At 40.8% G+C, this 17,365-nt stretch overlaps 1 protein-coding gene across 1 annotated transcript in view; it reads right to left on the bottom strand.

Moving 5' to 3' along the window:
* Positions 1-4,446, bottom strand: part of CDX1 (caudal type homeobox 1) — a 30,165-nt gene extending 25,719 nt beyond the window's left edge. Inside the window, exon 1 of the mRNA XM_082211841.1 lies at positions 3,865-4,446. Coding sequence (XP_082067967.1) covers positions 3,865-4,297 — 433 coding nt within the window. The 5' untranslated portion in view covers positions 4,298-4,446. The remainder of the gene's footprint in view (positions 1-3,864) is intronic.
* Between the last annotated feature and the right edge of the window lie 12,919 nt (positions 4,447-17,365).

The raw sequence follows: 17,365 nt of genomic DNA, 5'->3' as shown, positions 1-17,365 counted from the left end.
GTTCATTGCTTGACCACGCCACATACATAATTGCCACCTGTAAAAAAGTACCCCAGAATTTATAATTTTACATTCCCCCCCCTTTTTTTTTTTTTGCTGTGAGTCAAGGTGGATTTGTGACATTTTGAAACACCAAATCATGTTTTAAAAGGAAACTGAGACACAAGCATGCAGTGAGCAGAATGTCAGATTTGGACAGCGGAGATCGAATGCCCAGCTATGAGGTTCGCTCTGGGACTTACCACACACAGCTGTTGGTGAGGATAGTTAAATTATTGTGTAATCTATTGTCAACAGGTATCTATATTCTTGTCCATTCCCCACCTTTTTTCACTTTGAATTCCTTTCGACACTGAAGGCAAGTTTGCATTTAATTGTACATTTTGTAATTCCGCAGAAGTTCTATTTATTTCAATAAATTACACAGTTACAAATCTTTGTTTGCCCAATCATCAGCAGAAAGGTTAAAACGATAGGCTACTCCTATTATAGCTCTCATGTGGACATAAACACTATAAAAAGATGACCTGTCCTCCACCCCACCTACACAAGTACGGCCTCTGTAAAACTACATACTATGTGAAATCAGTTCATTTGATTGCAAACCATGCTTCATGTTTCTTTAAAAATACTCCCAGTGTAACTCTATCCTTGACTACTCACATAAGTCCAATTTAGTTCAACAGAGCTTATTTCTAGGTAAGTGATAAAGAGTTGCTGCTTTAACAGCATTAGAAGAACACTTTGCACATGATGAAATGCATTCTGGTCTGTGAAAGCTTTATGTCACAATAAATGTGTTAGTTATACCCAACTTGTTGTCACATAAGCAGTCATACTTCAAAAAGAGCCACTGAACTCTTTATTATTTTAACAGCTTATGGTGATATTAAGTAGCTCATTCTTGTACAACACCTATTTTTCATACAAAATCACATAGTTCTTTCTACCCACAATCCTACCCTGGCCTACAGATCCATCATTCTCGCATACTCTTGCCTTACTTAAGAACAAATAAATAACACTCAGTGGTTTCATACTTGCACTCACTAAAATGGATTAGAGTATAAACACAAGAATTGAAAGGTGGGAATCTACCTTTTTACCACTCTGATTATGAATAAAACAATATGATTACAGACAGTATTAAAGAGTAACTAATCTGTGTTAGGCATCTGCACATAGTCAAGATCACTTATGTATGCACTCACCACACACACACACATGTACAGAATCTCCACAAAAACAAAGCATATCTCAGATCTAGTGGAACTCTCCTCTCATACATAGGTGTAACCCATCCTTGCAAAACATCGAATTCTTCCATACAATCATACAAAAATATATTTTCATTCTTCTTTGCATACTAAACCACCACATAAAGCAAATCCATCACCCAGTTTAGTAGTTGCACATTATTTGTCAACAGATCAGTCCAGACCCAAATGAGTGATCTGACAGTTTCTCATTTAAAGAAGAGATGGTGGTCATCAAGACTGTGGCTGATGTAACTTAAGATTTTCCGCATGCTACCAGGGCTATGGTCTGAATCCATGTAGCAGAGCCAGAGTGCTGAAGCTAAACAGCTTTGGAGCTGGTGGGTACCTGGACTAGAAGCTGTCTAGAAGTTACGTTAACAGGTTTGAGTTCTATTGAAGAAATGTTTAAGAAAAGTAGAATTTAATCCATCCGTCCATATTAAACCCACCCTTAAATCACATCTCGCCCCCAGTCACTTGCTAGTACATCAGATCCAGTAAAGAGAGATTTCTGCTTGATTAACTAGGTTCTAGGTTTGGCATTTGCTCGCACAAATTAGATAATGTCAGGCGATTCTACTCATCTTCCTCAGGACACCCAAAAGAGCTGGTTTTGCCATTCCCAATAACCACCTCCAGCAAGGATCTGAAAAGGACTTGCAAACATTCAGGATCAGAACTGAAACAGTGAAACCTTATTGCATACAAAGTGCAGTAGCTTCATGGTAGCAGCTTCCAAAATTATAGATCTATAAAATAAATAAAGGAGCAGTTTAAAGTATTGTAAGCCTGGCTGATTCCCAGTAATGGAGCAAGAAGAAGGGGAATAGAATTATTAAAACTAAGTCCATGCCCATGTCCTATAATGATCCAAAATTTGATCAGACACCATGTGGAATATTGATTTTTCCGGACAAATACATAAGTGCATCTTTGAGGCTGTGCTTAAGCAGAGCCACTTCGCATCTTATGTGAAACAATTGTTTATATTTTAAAAGCTATATGTAGCAGAAAATTGGAACATGGACACTTTTTTGTCAGTGTACACAGACTGCAATTCAAGATAAACTTACTAGAAGTGAGTGTTATTGAACATAGTGGAACATTCTTATAATACCTCATTGCTAGCAAGTATATACTAAAAACAAAGTGTTATGTGCCCCACAAACAAGAGAGCTCATAAGCACAACAGCTACTTGATTAATTAACACAAGCCCCTGCAAATGGGGCATACTTTCCCCAAGATGCCACCTTTATTTTCTTATTTTAAAACAGAAACACAGAAGATGACCCTTGAAATGTAAAATAATGTTGACAAAGCAAGAAGATTGCCCACCCCCTTGCTAGTTTAATAATAAATGGGTAACTAACACATCAAAATACGTATATTAACCCCTTCCCCACAATCGGTCCTTTTTCGAAGGGTCTACCAAAATAAAACAAAAAATATTTCCAAGTTACCAAAATATTTGCAATCAAAATATTTGCAATCAACATATTGCAATTTCCAGGTTACCAAACTATTTGCAATCAACATAGATTGCTTTATCCATCAGAGTTGTCTCTCAGCATAATATTTACCTGCAGAGGCTGTCAGTAATCTAGACTGAGAAAATGTCAGTTTACTACAGGCTTACTAGATGAGAGAAAAATTAACTTGTGACTCAGTGCTAGAATCTGAGTGAAGTGTTTGACAATGATACTGAAAAAGGCGACAGTTAAAGGTAGCTATTTGAAAGTTCTAGCCAACCATTTTATAGCAAAAACATACATACACAGCCATCAGCCCAAACCATAAACTACATGTTATTAATGTTATATATTATCTTCATCCCATCTTATGTTCTTAGAAATCCTCCATTGCACCCACTCCTCGGACCTATAACCTTTATAATTTTGGCTATAACGTTTACAGAAAAAGAAGTCATACTTCCAGGTAAATCTCTCTAGTCATAGTCAATGTGATTAACATATAGTATGGATCATACACACACTAGCTAAGATCCACATTTAAGTGCCCTTAACTCTGTGCTGAGTTGTGACCATTGTCTTGGATATATGAAGCAAACTCGAACTGAGGCCATTTGTCCATCTACCCCAGGATTGCCTACTCTGACTGGCAGAGGCTCCCACTAGGTGCCACTTCTTTTGGCCAGAGATGCTAGAGATTGAACCTGGCACCTTTTGCAAGCAAAGCACCAAGTTATTGACTCTCTCACCAATCACACCTCACTGACGGTCAAATCTACATGTACAGTATGAATGTTACGCACGCCAACCGCATATACTCTGCAGGTTTAACTGCTAAGCGTAGAGTCTGGAATGGCCCTGGGTTTGCAGCCAACCTCTCAAGCACCCTTTCATGTTAAAATGCCGCTTGACCACAAACTCTTGTGTCTACAAGTTGATGGGCGAAAGATAATGAAGAGTAAACCTTATAAAGTTGACAGCTCCGTCCTACTAACCAGCAACGGAAACTCGTGTGCGGCTTGCTGAGCGAAAAAAAGAAAGGCAGAGAAACAGCAGAAGTTGGTCTCCTGCGTGACCTAAGCAAGCCCTCTCCCCAAGAGCAAGGAGGAGGAAAGAAACGGAGACGGTGCCTTACCATTGCCGCTGTTGGTGGGGACGGGGCGCCTCATCCACTCATAAGGCGTGCGCCTTTGCGCATTTGGCGAGAGCTGGGGCAGCGAGCTGCTCATAGGCGGAGGCAGCAGTCCAGAGCCCGGTGGCTGAATTGGATTGAAATCAGGGGGGCTGTATCCGAGCTGCCCCGGGTTGGCGACAGAAGAAGGGGCTCCTGCCCCATAGGAGTGCCAGTCCTCTTTGGTGGGGGTGTAGGGAGAGCCCCAGGCGCCCGCGGGTTGCCCATGGTGAGGATCGCTGTTAATCCCTGGCACGTGGTGGTAGCTGGCAAACTCCGAGTACTGAGGGGGCACCGGCACGTAATTCTGAGGGCTGAGGTTCAGGCTGGGGTGCCTGACCGGGTTGGGGTACATGTTGGTGGCGTCCTTATCCAACAGGTATCCCACATACATCATCCCCAAGTGGCCCTGCGCGCATAATGTGTGCGCCCTGTGCCACAGCCGCCTCTTCCCAGGCCTGCCCTTGCCGATCCCTCGCAGCTTCTTCCTGATTAGCTGCAGCTCACCTGAACTTCTTGGTCAGTGGTGCGGTTTGGTTTTTTTTTTTCTTTTCCTCCCTTCACTTCCCCACTTTGCAAAGGCACCTCCCTGAGGAAAGGCTTTTTATTGGGCCAAGCTCCCGGAGCATTTGCATTGAAAGGCAGGTTTGCATTTCAAAGTGCAGGAATCAAAGGGAAGCCACTGGGTACAAATTACTCAGCAGATAGAAATGACGGGGGGGGGGGGGGAGAGGAAAGGCCCTGACAGAGGAGGTTATGCTTAGATGGTAAGGAAGGCCTGAGAAGTTCCCAGAGAATACAAAGAAATCCAGGCACAAAAGGGGTCATCAGGTAAAGGGCCCAGGAAGAAAACGGGGAGGGGGGAGGGAGAGGTGGTATTTCCATGGGTTTTCCCAGGCAGTGGTCAGGTAGTCGGTGTCATTGAGTTACAAGACCGGCAACCTGGCATCTCCACCACTTGGAGCACCTGATTAAAAAGAGACTGACAAAAAATGGAAAGGGTCCTAAGGGATTTTTGTCTGTTGGTTTTGCATTTTAGTTTCTTAAGGTCAGCTCTGTGGAAGCAATGGTGTTTATCATGTGAGAAAATCCTTCTGAGACCCCGAAGCCACATAGCCATGCTGGAGTGGTCTTTCTAATAATTACCATTTTAGATTGTACATAGGCTGCCAGACGTCTGAGAATGCATTAACGGGACATCCCAGAAACCTGGGCCTAATATTTGCCTGGAGATATTGGGTGGGGAAAGCTTTACCTTTATAAATATTAACGTAAGAATCGGGTGAGTCTACGTTTTCTTGAAAGGTCCAGTTTTCACAGCTTCCTGTTTCAAATGACCGTAACACACACGCAGATTTATCCACTTTGAAGAACACATTCTTATTCTTATTATTAAACTATTCAAGTAGAATCAACTGCATCCATTCTTTTAAAATCACCACCACCATCATTGGACAACCGTTTTTCCTGGTTGTCGGAAGTGTCCAAAGAATGACAGGCAGCAGCGCTGAGCTTGTTAAAAGACGTCGTGCTCTTCCAGTGGATCTCTCCAATAAGCACCTCGATGAATATTAAGAAAGGCAGCTGTTAATAATTCGAAACGCTAATCCTCATTGCACTACACCTTTGAAAGGAGCTTTTTTTTCCCATTAACATTTTCGAAAAACAGAGAAATCAAGTAGGGAAGCCGGAGGAGGAAGGAAGAGAGAAAGCAAGAGCTCATTTATCTTCGGGTGACGCTCCTCTCTGATGCGAGGTCGTAATACTACTAATTGGCAGGAACGCTTTCCAAAACTAGCTTTTATGTTTACGTGTCTATTCGAAATATTTGCTGCCCGCTCTTCACTCAGCAGTCGATTTAGGACATTTATTACATTTTATTACATTGCCATTATAGTTCTCTTCCGCCCTTCCTCCCGCAGCGTCCCAGCGTAGCGAACAAAACATAATCAAAACTATCTTTGGAGCCATTAAAAAGGTTTAAAACTACATCTCTAGTGTGCTTCTCTATAATATAATATTATTTATTTATTCATTACATTTGTATTCTCTCTTTTCTCCAGGGGCACACATGGTTCTCTTCCTCCCCATTTTACCCCGCCCCAAGAACAGCCCTGCGGGGTAGGCTAAGCTTGGAGACAGTGGCTTAAAGGCTTAGTAACAACCCCGTAACAACTGTCTCAGTGTGTGTGTATGTGCACGTACATAGACACACGTGTTTACACTCTTCTTCGGTGTTTTTTGGAGTTACAAAACAAAACATCCACTGATATTGACTCTGGTAGCTAAATCTCCCTCCCTGACAGGGCAAGAAACACGGAGCATGGCTTTCAGGAACGATAGTGAATCCTTTGGTATTGAAAGAGGACAGTTCTCTGTGTGGCATAGATCAAATTTTTAAAAGAGCCGTTTGCTATAATAAGAAACGCCAACGCGGCTAATTCAAAGGAGAGGGGCTTGCTGATGATACCAATAAGATAATGTGGGCAATGAAACCCATAGGATCTCCGTGTAAGGTGATTTACTGCGCCGAGATTTCAAACCACTCTTCCTGCAGATCCTGAATTCAGGAAGGCTGGAACCTGCTGCTGGGAACCACCTTCGGATTTCCATCCCCAAAAGCCTCGTGAGTGTCAGGGCTTGCCCTCTCCAAACTGCCCCCACCCCGCCAGCCGTGCCTTTTATCCTTTTGAAGGCAACTCACACCTACACGTTGCTAGAAGCCCAGCCGTTGTCCCACAAGCGGAGGAACTCCTCCTTCCTTGGGGAGAAGAGGAGCGCCCCTAACAAAAGGCGCATGCAAAGCAGGGTGGTCGTGCTCCACGGCAGGGATTTCTCCTGCTCTCACTGCCTTATTTTACTTGGAAGAAGAGACAAGTTCAGAAGCCCAAAAAAGAAAAGAAAAAGGCACAGGCTGCAATCCTCTCCTTGCTTACTAGAGAAAGTCTCACTGATTTTAGAGGGTTGTACTGAAAGCTGAGTCCTATCTGCCTGCTTGAGTTTGTCCAGGGGTCTCATCACCCTCAGCAGGGCTCTGAAAATGTTTCCAGTTTAATTTGAACAAAGACTAACAAATTTATTACAATATAATATTTTGTGAACTGGAATCTATTTATCAGATGCAGGAAATGTGGATAGGTGAAATGTTATCCTGAGACACATGCCACATTTGGGGAGTGAGGAGGTTGTAAACTGTTAGATACACCACCAATGTGTGCTTATACCTGCAACTCAGGATAACATTTCTTGCATCTGATGGAGTGGACGGTGGTCTACAAAATATTATGCTGTAATAAATTTGTTAGCCACAAAACTCTTTGGTATTTCTGTTGAAGCAGACTACCTCTCTGAAGATTAATGAGTCTCCAGCTAGTTGTTGCACTCCTAGGAGTAGCTCAGCCCCATGAGATTATAGATTCTCAGTCACAAAGACCTGATGGGCAACACAACTTTAACCCCTAGCAAAAAAAATTAATAGTATCTGTGCTCCTAATTCAAATTAATCTGTCTCATAAACAATAAACACTCAAGTAGTGCACAAAATCTACTTAGGGAAGTGCCTATCTCTCTGTGTGTGTTGAGGCCAGAGAAATGGTAAAGAACGTAATGGTTTTTGCTACACTATGACATTTTCTCTATCTGTACATAACATTCCCAGTTGTACACACACCGTGGCAAAGTGGTCAATTGATTAAGAGACCTGTCTATTACAGGTGTCATTTGGATCTCCTCTGAAAGCACTTCTTTCAGGTTTGGCTCACAGTTTAACAGATACAGAAAAATCTGAAAAAGCAAACCTAGGTCAGAAGTGCTTGTTTGCCTTCTGTACAATAGAGATACTTCTATTGAAATGGGGATTGTTTTAAAACCCCATGTTTTTATTAAAGTTTTTCAGTACCTCTGTTTAGATAGTTGATATACTGTCGATGCAGTTATGTGACTGCCACCTTCTCCATATGCCTTGGGTTCTCTTCAGAGGCCTGCTCAGTGGTACTATCCCAGAGGGTTTGAGTTGTATCTTATAATTTAAGTGGTTTTATTTATCTTCTACTAGAAAGGGTAGCTTTTATCGTTTCTGTTGTTTAATTTTAACTATTGTAATTTATATTTGATATTGTAATTTATTCTGAGAGAACAAATGTTAATGGGTGGCTTATACAAATTTAGTAATTAGATATTATAAAGGAACATTGTGAAATAATACAAGGCAATTTCCACAGAGTTTTCTAATCCAGAATTTCCCTTTAAATTATTTTGAGAGTGTGTTAAACACATTCAGTGGTACATCGGGTTAAGTACTTAATTCGTTCCGGAGGTCCGTTCTTAACCTGAAACTGTTCTTAACCTGAAGCACGACTTTAGCTAATGGGGCCTCTTGCTGCCGCCGCACTGCCGAAGCAAGATTTCTGTTCTCATCCTGAAGCAAAGTTCTTAACCTGAGGTACTATTTCTGGGTTAGCGGAGTCTGTAACCTGAAGCATATGTAACCTGAAGCGTATGTAACCCAAGGTACCACTGTACTTTAACTCTTTGCTTTAAAACAATTGAACTCTCTGGGTAGGATTCCAATATTTGACTGGGCTGTGCAAAATGATTATAATTGCCAAGCGACAGAAAACTATACAGTGTACTCTAAGATTTTAGCATGATCTCTGCAGAAAACAATAAATAAATGCCTTTTCTAAGAATCTTAGCTAGATCTTAGTTTTAAAACGGAAGATATAATAGAATCATAGAATTGTAGAGTTGGAAGGTACCTCAAGGGTCATCAAGTCCAACTACCTAAAATCTAGAAGGAAATTTAAAGCTAATTTAAAAGTCAAGCTTTTGCGTTTTTAAAAGTGACTGTCATAATTTGAGGTGCTTGGTGATTTGAGAGCCTTCCTAGTAATGAACAGGGTTAGGAATCACACAGCAACTTAATTAAAAGTCTAATTAAATTAATATTCTCCCATTTTGTTTCTTTTTAAATATCAGTTGTACTTATCTTGCAGGTCAAAAGAAAAAAAGATTATGAAAGTGTTGTAAATATCTGTTAAAATGAAATAATTTTTTCCCATGACGAGCAATTTGCTACAAAATCTTTCACAACTCGTGGATGACCTAACATTACAGGTAGCCATGGATAATTGTGGGAAATGCAGGTGAATGAGGGAGTTACAAAATGATACAACACTAGATAACATAGTCTTAAAAAGAGCATAAGCAATCTGAATACTTTTTTGTTGTTGCTATTGAAGGGGCAGTACGTTGCATTTATAAAACAAACAAGATTACAACAGAAGCCTCTCTGTGTTGGGTAAAATGGACTTATATATTATGTGCAATGACACGTCGTCATGAGCAAAGTTGATCAAAGTATTTTTAGTTTTTGCTGTTCTGGATTTACTGAGAGAGGAGAGATATTGGGAGAGCGGTGGAAAGCTCATTTAGAATGACAACTGCAGCATAAAGGCAAGTCCAATTCTGGGATTAATTCAGAAAGGGATTGGCAATAAAATGGCAGGTTTATAGAGATTTTGGAGCACCTTCCTTATTCGGGAAGGCTAAAGTGATCTGAAGCTTTTTAGTTTAGGGCAGCAAAGGAACACTATAGCCCTCCAGATGTTGCTGGACTACAGCTCCCATCATTCCTAGCCATAGACCCTGCTGGCTGGGGCTGAAAGGCATTAGAGTGCAACAACATATAGGCAGGCAGAAGCTCCCCATCCCTGGTTTGAAGCAAGGATTTATTTATAAAGCTGTGTAAAATTATGAATAACTTAACAATTTCCCACACAAGTTTGCTTTATACTGATACAATATAACTTGGATTCGACTGACATTAAGTTCAGGACCAACAAAAGGTAGCACTTGTTCACATGATGCATGTCTTAGGAAATTGACTACAAAATGTGATATTGGCTACCAGCTTTAAAATGGGTAAGAAAATTCCCAGAGGAGATGTCTTATCTACAACTTTTAACTTTGACAGCTAAGTGATACTTCCACAAATAGGGGCAATATAGCTCTGAGTCAGCATCCAGGCATTGAGAGAGGAGGGGACATTCCACCTAGGGATAGAGGTCCACAGGGGCTGCAGGGTGATTACTGTCAGGGGTGGGTGGAAATCAGGTTAAAATGTTGAGGATTATCACAGTTAAGACGTTTATATCCCTATTTCCCCTTAGGGTATCCAGAACTTGTGAAATCTGTCAAAGCCAATCAGAAGCAGGGTTACAGGAGAACAAGCAAAGTTATAAACCGTGATCTGCCAGCACACGGCCTTGGTCTTGTAGTCTGAGAGAAAGAGGGAAGTGTGTTGCCCTCCATGATATGCTCTCTCAAGAACTGCAAGTCCTACTTAACAAGTTCCAGTGATATAATGTAGCCATGTTAGTCTGTTGCAACAAAAACCACAAAGAGTCTTGTGGCACCTTATAGGTTAATACAAAAGTGGATTTCAAGTGGATTTCTTTGGATCATATGGATGGATAATAAGAATAAGTAGAAATATTCTGAATCTAACTTTTTGATAGTTTAATAAACATATGAGATCAATATAGACAGACAATGTGTCCTAATAAATCGTATGTATGTACAGTAATATATGGAGAAGAGTTCAATTTTGGACCCGTTGTAGGAGATTTTGAAGTATGGAAAATAAGCCTAAATTACAAATGATAAACTGTGTTATACTGTGTTAAAGTGATGATAAAATGAAGATTTAGGAATGTACTACCGTAAATGTACTAAATGTACTAAAACATGTCTGGGAATACTTCAGGAAAAGAGCAAATAAACTGCTTACTTTGTGCAAGTTATCAAGACCACTGTGTTGGGCTGATGATGTATTGGCAAACAGCAGCAGTGAAATCATGTAATCTATGAAGTATAGTTGGCAAGAAATGTTGGAAATGTCAAAAGGAAAATAGAGTTCATTTTCATATGTGATGGACTTATCTGGAAACAAGAGGATACCTGGGCAAAGGTAAGGGATAAGATAATGTTAACAGCACATAGCAAGTGGGAAATAAATTTGCCATTATTAAGTACTGCAAGAGATTTGCCTGTTTTGTGCACATTGTAGTAGTAGTAATAATAATAATAATAATATTTCTATCCCACCATCCCCAGCCAAAGCCTGGCTCAGAGTGGCTAACAACAGTAAAAATAGCATAATTTACATAAAATCACAGTCAGTTAATTGAAATACATTCTAAAATCAATTCAGAATCAAATTAATGGCAACCATTGGGCTAGAGTTCTATGAGGATTACAGAAGGAGAGAGCGGGTCAGACTGTGCCTTGACCAAAGACCTGGTGGAACAGCTCTGTCTTGCAGGCCCTGTGGAAAGATGTCAAGTCCTGCAGGGCCCTAGTCTCTTGTGACAGAGCGTTCCACCAGATCGGGGCCATAATTTGTTATGCCAAAAAGGGGAGGACAACAGCAATCCTTACTACTGAAGACCATGAAGGCAAAGTACAGTAGCTATGTCAAAACTAACCATCTTGGAAGGAAGGAAGGGAAAATCATTCATTAAATAGAGCACATAATGTTCACAAATGTGAAGTATTTTTTGGCTCTATTTAAATGATTTGATCAAGATGAAGATTAAGTTCTCCCCCCTGCCCCCAATCAACTTTAAATGTGACTAGCAAAAAAAGTCCTAGACTTATTTGTCTACAATTTGGCAGGGTTCCTTCCCAAGGGCATATCTCTTAAGTCTGCTGCTTTCAGACCAATTGTCCTCCAAGCACTAGGGAATATTAAGTGGTCCTTTTTTTTTACCCACCCAAAAACTATAACAGTGACCCTTGTGGGGAAACCACTGCAGCCATCCATCTGAAATTTAGCAGGCTTTAAACCCTCGGAAGGGATCACCTTGTCTGCAAATTTAATCCAACCCCAAAACATATTTTTAGATGTTTATTTAAAAATAATAATTAAAAAGGACTCAGCACAATAGCTCCTGGTCCTTTTAGTTGCACATAATTTCACAGACTTTATCCATTCTTCAGGAACTCATGTGCCTACAAATTTCATCCACTTCTGCCAAAACAAAACAGAAGTTATAACTATGTTTAAACTTCGAACTAGTGAATGGGGGAACAAAATGGACTCAGATGAGCCTTGACCCAAAATGACCAACATATGCACACACACACACTATAATGAATATATATTATTTTTGGTCGCTTTTCTGCCCAAGGGTCTTCAAAGTGTTAATAGGTTAAAAACACATACATGTTGAGATCAAAACAATTCAATAAGATAATTATAATGCAGACTAGAATTCTGTGATTTACTGTTTAATTTGTAGCAACTTATTCTCCATGTATCTAATAACTTAGCAGAATGGAAATTTTCATGTGTCTGGAAACTCCTTTTCTTTTCTTTATCTCCTCCTCCTCCTCCTCCTTTTTCAAGACTGTATAAGTGGCTTTTGTTTTCCTTGCAGCAGGGTGAAAGGTCCAGCCTGAGGTTGTGGGGAAATACAAGTGGAAGATAAAGGAATGGCTTTATCTTTTAGCATAGCAACTGGGGCTGGCAGTGCACAAAATAGGATGGGGACAGAAATATATTTTTGAATGAGAGTCCTGCATGGTCACATGATCTCCACAACTTGGTGTTGTGCAGAGTACAACACTGGCCTGACCCAAGCTTTAAAAATGGCAACCCTAGTACCAGCTCCCACTTTTAGGGTTTCACTTTCTAAACCCTCAGGTGCAAAGTGAGTGTTTTTCATATGTGCACAACAAAGCCATTCTCACTTGATGGACCCACACAGCCAGCCCTAACTATAACATTCTTACTGGGCAGATACATAATAAGTGATTACTGTGCCATGACCAGGCTGAGTATTAGGCTGAGTAAAACAATGGGAGCTGGTGGAGCACAGTGGCTGAAATCAGAACTACAAGGTACAGTGGTACCTTGGTTTATGAACTTCATCCGTTCCGGAAGTCCATTCTTAAACCGAAACTGTTCTTAAACCGAGGTGCGCTTTCCCTAATGAGGCCTCCCGCCGCCGGTGCCCTTCCACCATTCGGATTCCTTTCTTAGACTGAGGTAAAGTTTGCAAACTGGGACACTACTTCTGGTTTTGTGGAGTTCATAAACTGAATTGTTTGTAAACAGGGCTGTTCTTAAACCGAGGTACCACTGTTGTCCTTTCCTCTGCCCACCATCTTCATCTATCAGCTAAAGTAACTGCAAGTAGCCTCAGACTGATGAGGCGGTGAGTTAATGATTCCGCAGCTGCTTTTCATTCTGAGAGATGAAACTTTGGGAAGAAGGGCACCTTGGAAAGAAAGGCAACTAAGTTTAGCAGCGAAATGGATAGAAGAGAAGGAGTGTAACACTCCCTTTCTCTCTCCCCACCCCCGAAGCTTTGCTCATTCTGAATCCACCTGTAGCTGCTTCCCCTGATAATAAATATTTAGAAGTATTAGGGGAAAGAGGCATAGAAGAGTCAGCTGTAAGAGTGTGAGAATCCAAAGTTCCAGCCTCACTGCAGCTACTGTTAGGGGCAACCCATCATTTTCTATAGCTTCCCTTCTGCATCGGCAGTATATATATAATACTGTGCAGATCAACCGTACAGGTTTATTTTAAAGATTGCTGAGAGATAATACATTATTTAGAGCAACCCAAATGTCCTAAATAAAATAAAATAATTATAATTATAATTATTACTGATATTAATACTATTATTCTCTTTCCATTTTTAAACACCCGCTGGAAACATTTATGTTCTGTCAAGCTTATGCAGGCAATTTAAAAAATCAGATCTTCCCCTCATAGTTAGGTAATTTCTGATTTTAAGTTTTGTATGGTTTTTATTGTATGTTTTTTCTGTATGATTCCAGAAAACTGCTCTGATATTGCTTAATGAATGGCGTTATTTAAGTATTTTTATAAATAAGACAAACTACTGTATTAACTTTTTTTATGTAGTCTCCTGACAGATGTTGTTGTTGCTGCTGCTGCTGCTGCTGCTACTATTAGTACTGCTACCACCAGCACTGTGTAAAGCAGGGGTGTCAAACTCAAATTCATCGGGGGCCGCATCAGCAGTTTGGTCACCCTCAAAGGGCCGGTTGTATCTGTAGGACTATGTGTCCACTCTTTATTATAAATTATTGTCACTGCATTCAATTATTTCTGTTTTTTGTAATAATGTAAGTAATAACTAGCTCTGAAAGCAGAAACATAGTCAGAATAATGGCAAGTAGATATTCAAATGTACAATTATTGTACAATTTATCCTCTAGTATAAATTGTAGAGGATCCTCAACAGGGTCCCTTCCAACTCTACAATACTGTACTATAATTCTAGGTGAAAGGAGCCGAAAGGGCAAAATAGCTTCCCAAAGGTGTCTTTCCACGTGAGAAAAGATTTAAAGTGAGGCAGGAAATAGTTAAGCAGGGAGATGTGGAGAGGTGGGAGAGGGCTGAGAAAGAGAGAGAGAGAGAGAGAGAGAGAGAGGGACAGTCGCCCTGTTAATTTGTTCGCAACTTCAAAAACACAGCCCATTACTTAAGAAAAGAAACCCATGAGGTTTTTTTAGGTTACTTATGCCAAACCAAACCGGTTGAGCTTTTTTAAGGGAGGGTTGCTGTGCCTGGAAGAGCGGAACAGGGGTGAGGACGAACACGGGCGCTGCAAAATCAGCCAAGGGAGTGCGAACGCAGCAACGAAAAACAGACCGCCAGGGTCCTAGCACCTCCACGACGGTCGGATACATGGAGATTCTTTTTACAGAAAAACAAATTCTCTGGCTTGTAGGCTGCCGCGCATGCGTTGAAGAGGTGGCTTTCTTGTGTCAAAAAAAAAGTGAGAATAAAAGGTGAAGGCTGGCAGCCGGCGGCGGCTGCACGGGCCACACGATGAGGTCTGGCGGGCCGGATTCGGCCCGCGGGCCTTGTGTTTGACACCCGCGGTGTAAAGGGAAGAGGAATGGCAGGTTTCTGCCAGCCATACCCACCTCCATCAAAAAGAAAAGTTAGCAAGCTGGATGAACCTGATTTAGAGCAAGCTTTTGTACAGAGCTAGTTTGTTCTGTGAAAAGGTGATAGATGCAGCAAAATGTTTATTCGGTTTTTGCAGTCAGCTTGCAGTAGAAATGAGGCTCCCCATCTTGCAGCATGTTCAGCATCACTTGGTCTGCAGTTCTGCTTTTGGGTATTGAACTACCAAAGCAAGAAGAACGACATGGATCTCCATTAAAAAACGGAGTGGGCAATAGAAAGAAAAAGGGGGGGAAATCATTTGATGCCACTCTGGACATGGCCCAGTCTACATTCAGGCTAGCTGCTATCAGCCTGCAAAGCTCTTCAGCCAGAGGTAGCTAATCCAGTGCCTTCCAGATGTTAGCAAGCCTGACAAATGATCAGGGATGATCACACCTCTATTCCAAAATAAAAATTAAAAATGGAGGGCACCAGCTTGGGAAGGTTGTGTGGAGCAGAAGATGCGCTGTATGTCTTCTGTTTTGTTTACAATAGTTTTAGTGCTTGCTCTAGCAAAGAGCCAAAGATTAAAGTGGCTCATTAAAGACTAGCAATTGGATTCCATGGGCCAGAGCCCATTCATTACAGTGTTTAGGTATCTATACACAGAAGAAAAAGGAGAAGTGAGACTTAACGACCATTCCGTGTGGAATGTGGTTGTGTCACACTACTATGCAGAGTGCAAATGATAATGAGATCTGCTCAAAGGAGTGAAAGATCCAATCACAGGTGTGGCTCATTCCCACCTGGTGATAAAATAATATAGCAAGGTGGTTAGTGCACCATGGTAAGGGACTGTTATATTATGGGAAACTAGCAGAGTCTTAGGGCTTTTGCTTGATTTGTAAAACAAACAAACAAACAAAAAGCAACAACCCCAAACTTCATTAGGGCCATGAGGTGTCATAGAGGGGCTGGGGAAACTGCAAGCTGTGGGCTCAAATGGCAATGGAAAACAAAAAATACAGATAATGAAATTAAAGATTAAGTGTACACAAAATAATCATAGTGGTATAGAAAACCATTGTCTCTATTCATGCCCAAATGCACGTAATCTTAAGTTTCTTGATGAGTTCTAATTCAGCAGTTTCATGCTGGAGTCTCTGTTTAGAATTCCTTATTTCCTCCAGTGAACAAGCCACTCCCTTCACCCACGCCTAGCTTTGCAATGGGGATTTGCTACCCCACGTGCATTTCAGCATGCACAGTGCTCTCCTAGCTGCATAACAAAAATTCTATTTTTAGAGCAAATTTTATTTTTAGTTACCACAGCTGGATCACAGATACCCTTACAAGGAGTAGTCAGTTTGAATGACAGGGAAAACAAATTGGCCAATAGAGTCAACAGATACTGTCACACCCTCTAGCCACACCTATTGCTGGAACATCCAAGGCGGAAAGCCGCAAGATACTATGTGCAAATGATCACAGGAATTTGCCTTTGTGTCAAAAGGGCACAGTGCACATTCCAATCCTTATATTTATCTCAAACTAGAAAACCCTTTGTTCAACGAAATATTTCTTTTCCCCAGAGCACAGACCAGCGGGAAAAGTCAGAGAGGATGCAATATCATCAAACACAAAGATAATTTCTTCCTATCTTTGTGTAACACTGTGTTGCCTTTCTGTTTACGCGGGGAGGAGCAGAAAGACAACCTTTTGTTTTGTTTTGTTTTATATTATTAGTTAGGAGAATGGACTCTACAAATCATTTTGGGGGGGGGGTGATCTATTTTACTCTTCTCTTCTTAGAACAAAACAAAACAAATCATCCAAAAGTTGAAACATAGCCCTGCTTATATAGAATAAATCCAAATGAAACATCAATGCATTTATTCTTTTGAAAATGAAGAAAATGGAGGGGGGGTTTACATGTAAACTCCAGATTGCAAGCTGCTATCTCTGAAGTAAACCTGCTAATTTGAGTAGGACTGATTTGAGTAGGACTGATCTTGAGTAGGACTGATCCCCACCAGTTTGGGGCCAGAATATATCCCTACCATTCTTAAAGGCCAGTTGAATTATTACGGCCACCTATTCTAATTCCATAACCAGCCTGAAGGAAGCAATTCCCTGAATGATCTTTGACCTTATGTCTATGTGCTGCAGGTTACAAACGATATAGCTTCAGTGTTATTCCTTTGGGATGAGTACTGTGGTGGTGGTGGTCTGTGTGTGGATTAGCTTGCTTGGGGATCTACGGAAGTCAGAACAAATAATGCAAAATTAATCACAATTGTATAAAGCATACAGAATACAGAATATAGTTTTGGGTTTCAGTTTTTGATATTGGCAGAATTTGGGGGAGAATGGCAAAAAGCATATCCAACTCTGACTAAAAAAATTAGAAAAGAGTGCTAAATATGTAGCACGGATATATAAAACCCAAATTTAAGAACAAAGGAACAGCAACATCAAAAATAGTGGGACTCTTACATGGAAAAACCTTAACACACACATGCGCATTAA

The sequence above is a fragment of the Podarcis vaucheri genome (genome assembly GCF_965113315.1).
Source record: "Podarcis vaucheri genome assembly, chromosome: 2".
Classification (NCBI taxonomy): Eukaryota; Metazoa; Chordata; class Lepidosauria; order Squamata; family Lacertidae; genus Podarcis; species Podarcis vaucheri.
The sequence above is the reverse complement of the archived record's forward strand: the minus strand, read 5'-3'. Positions and strand labels throughout refer to the sequence as shown.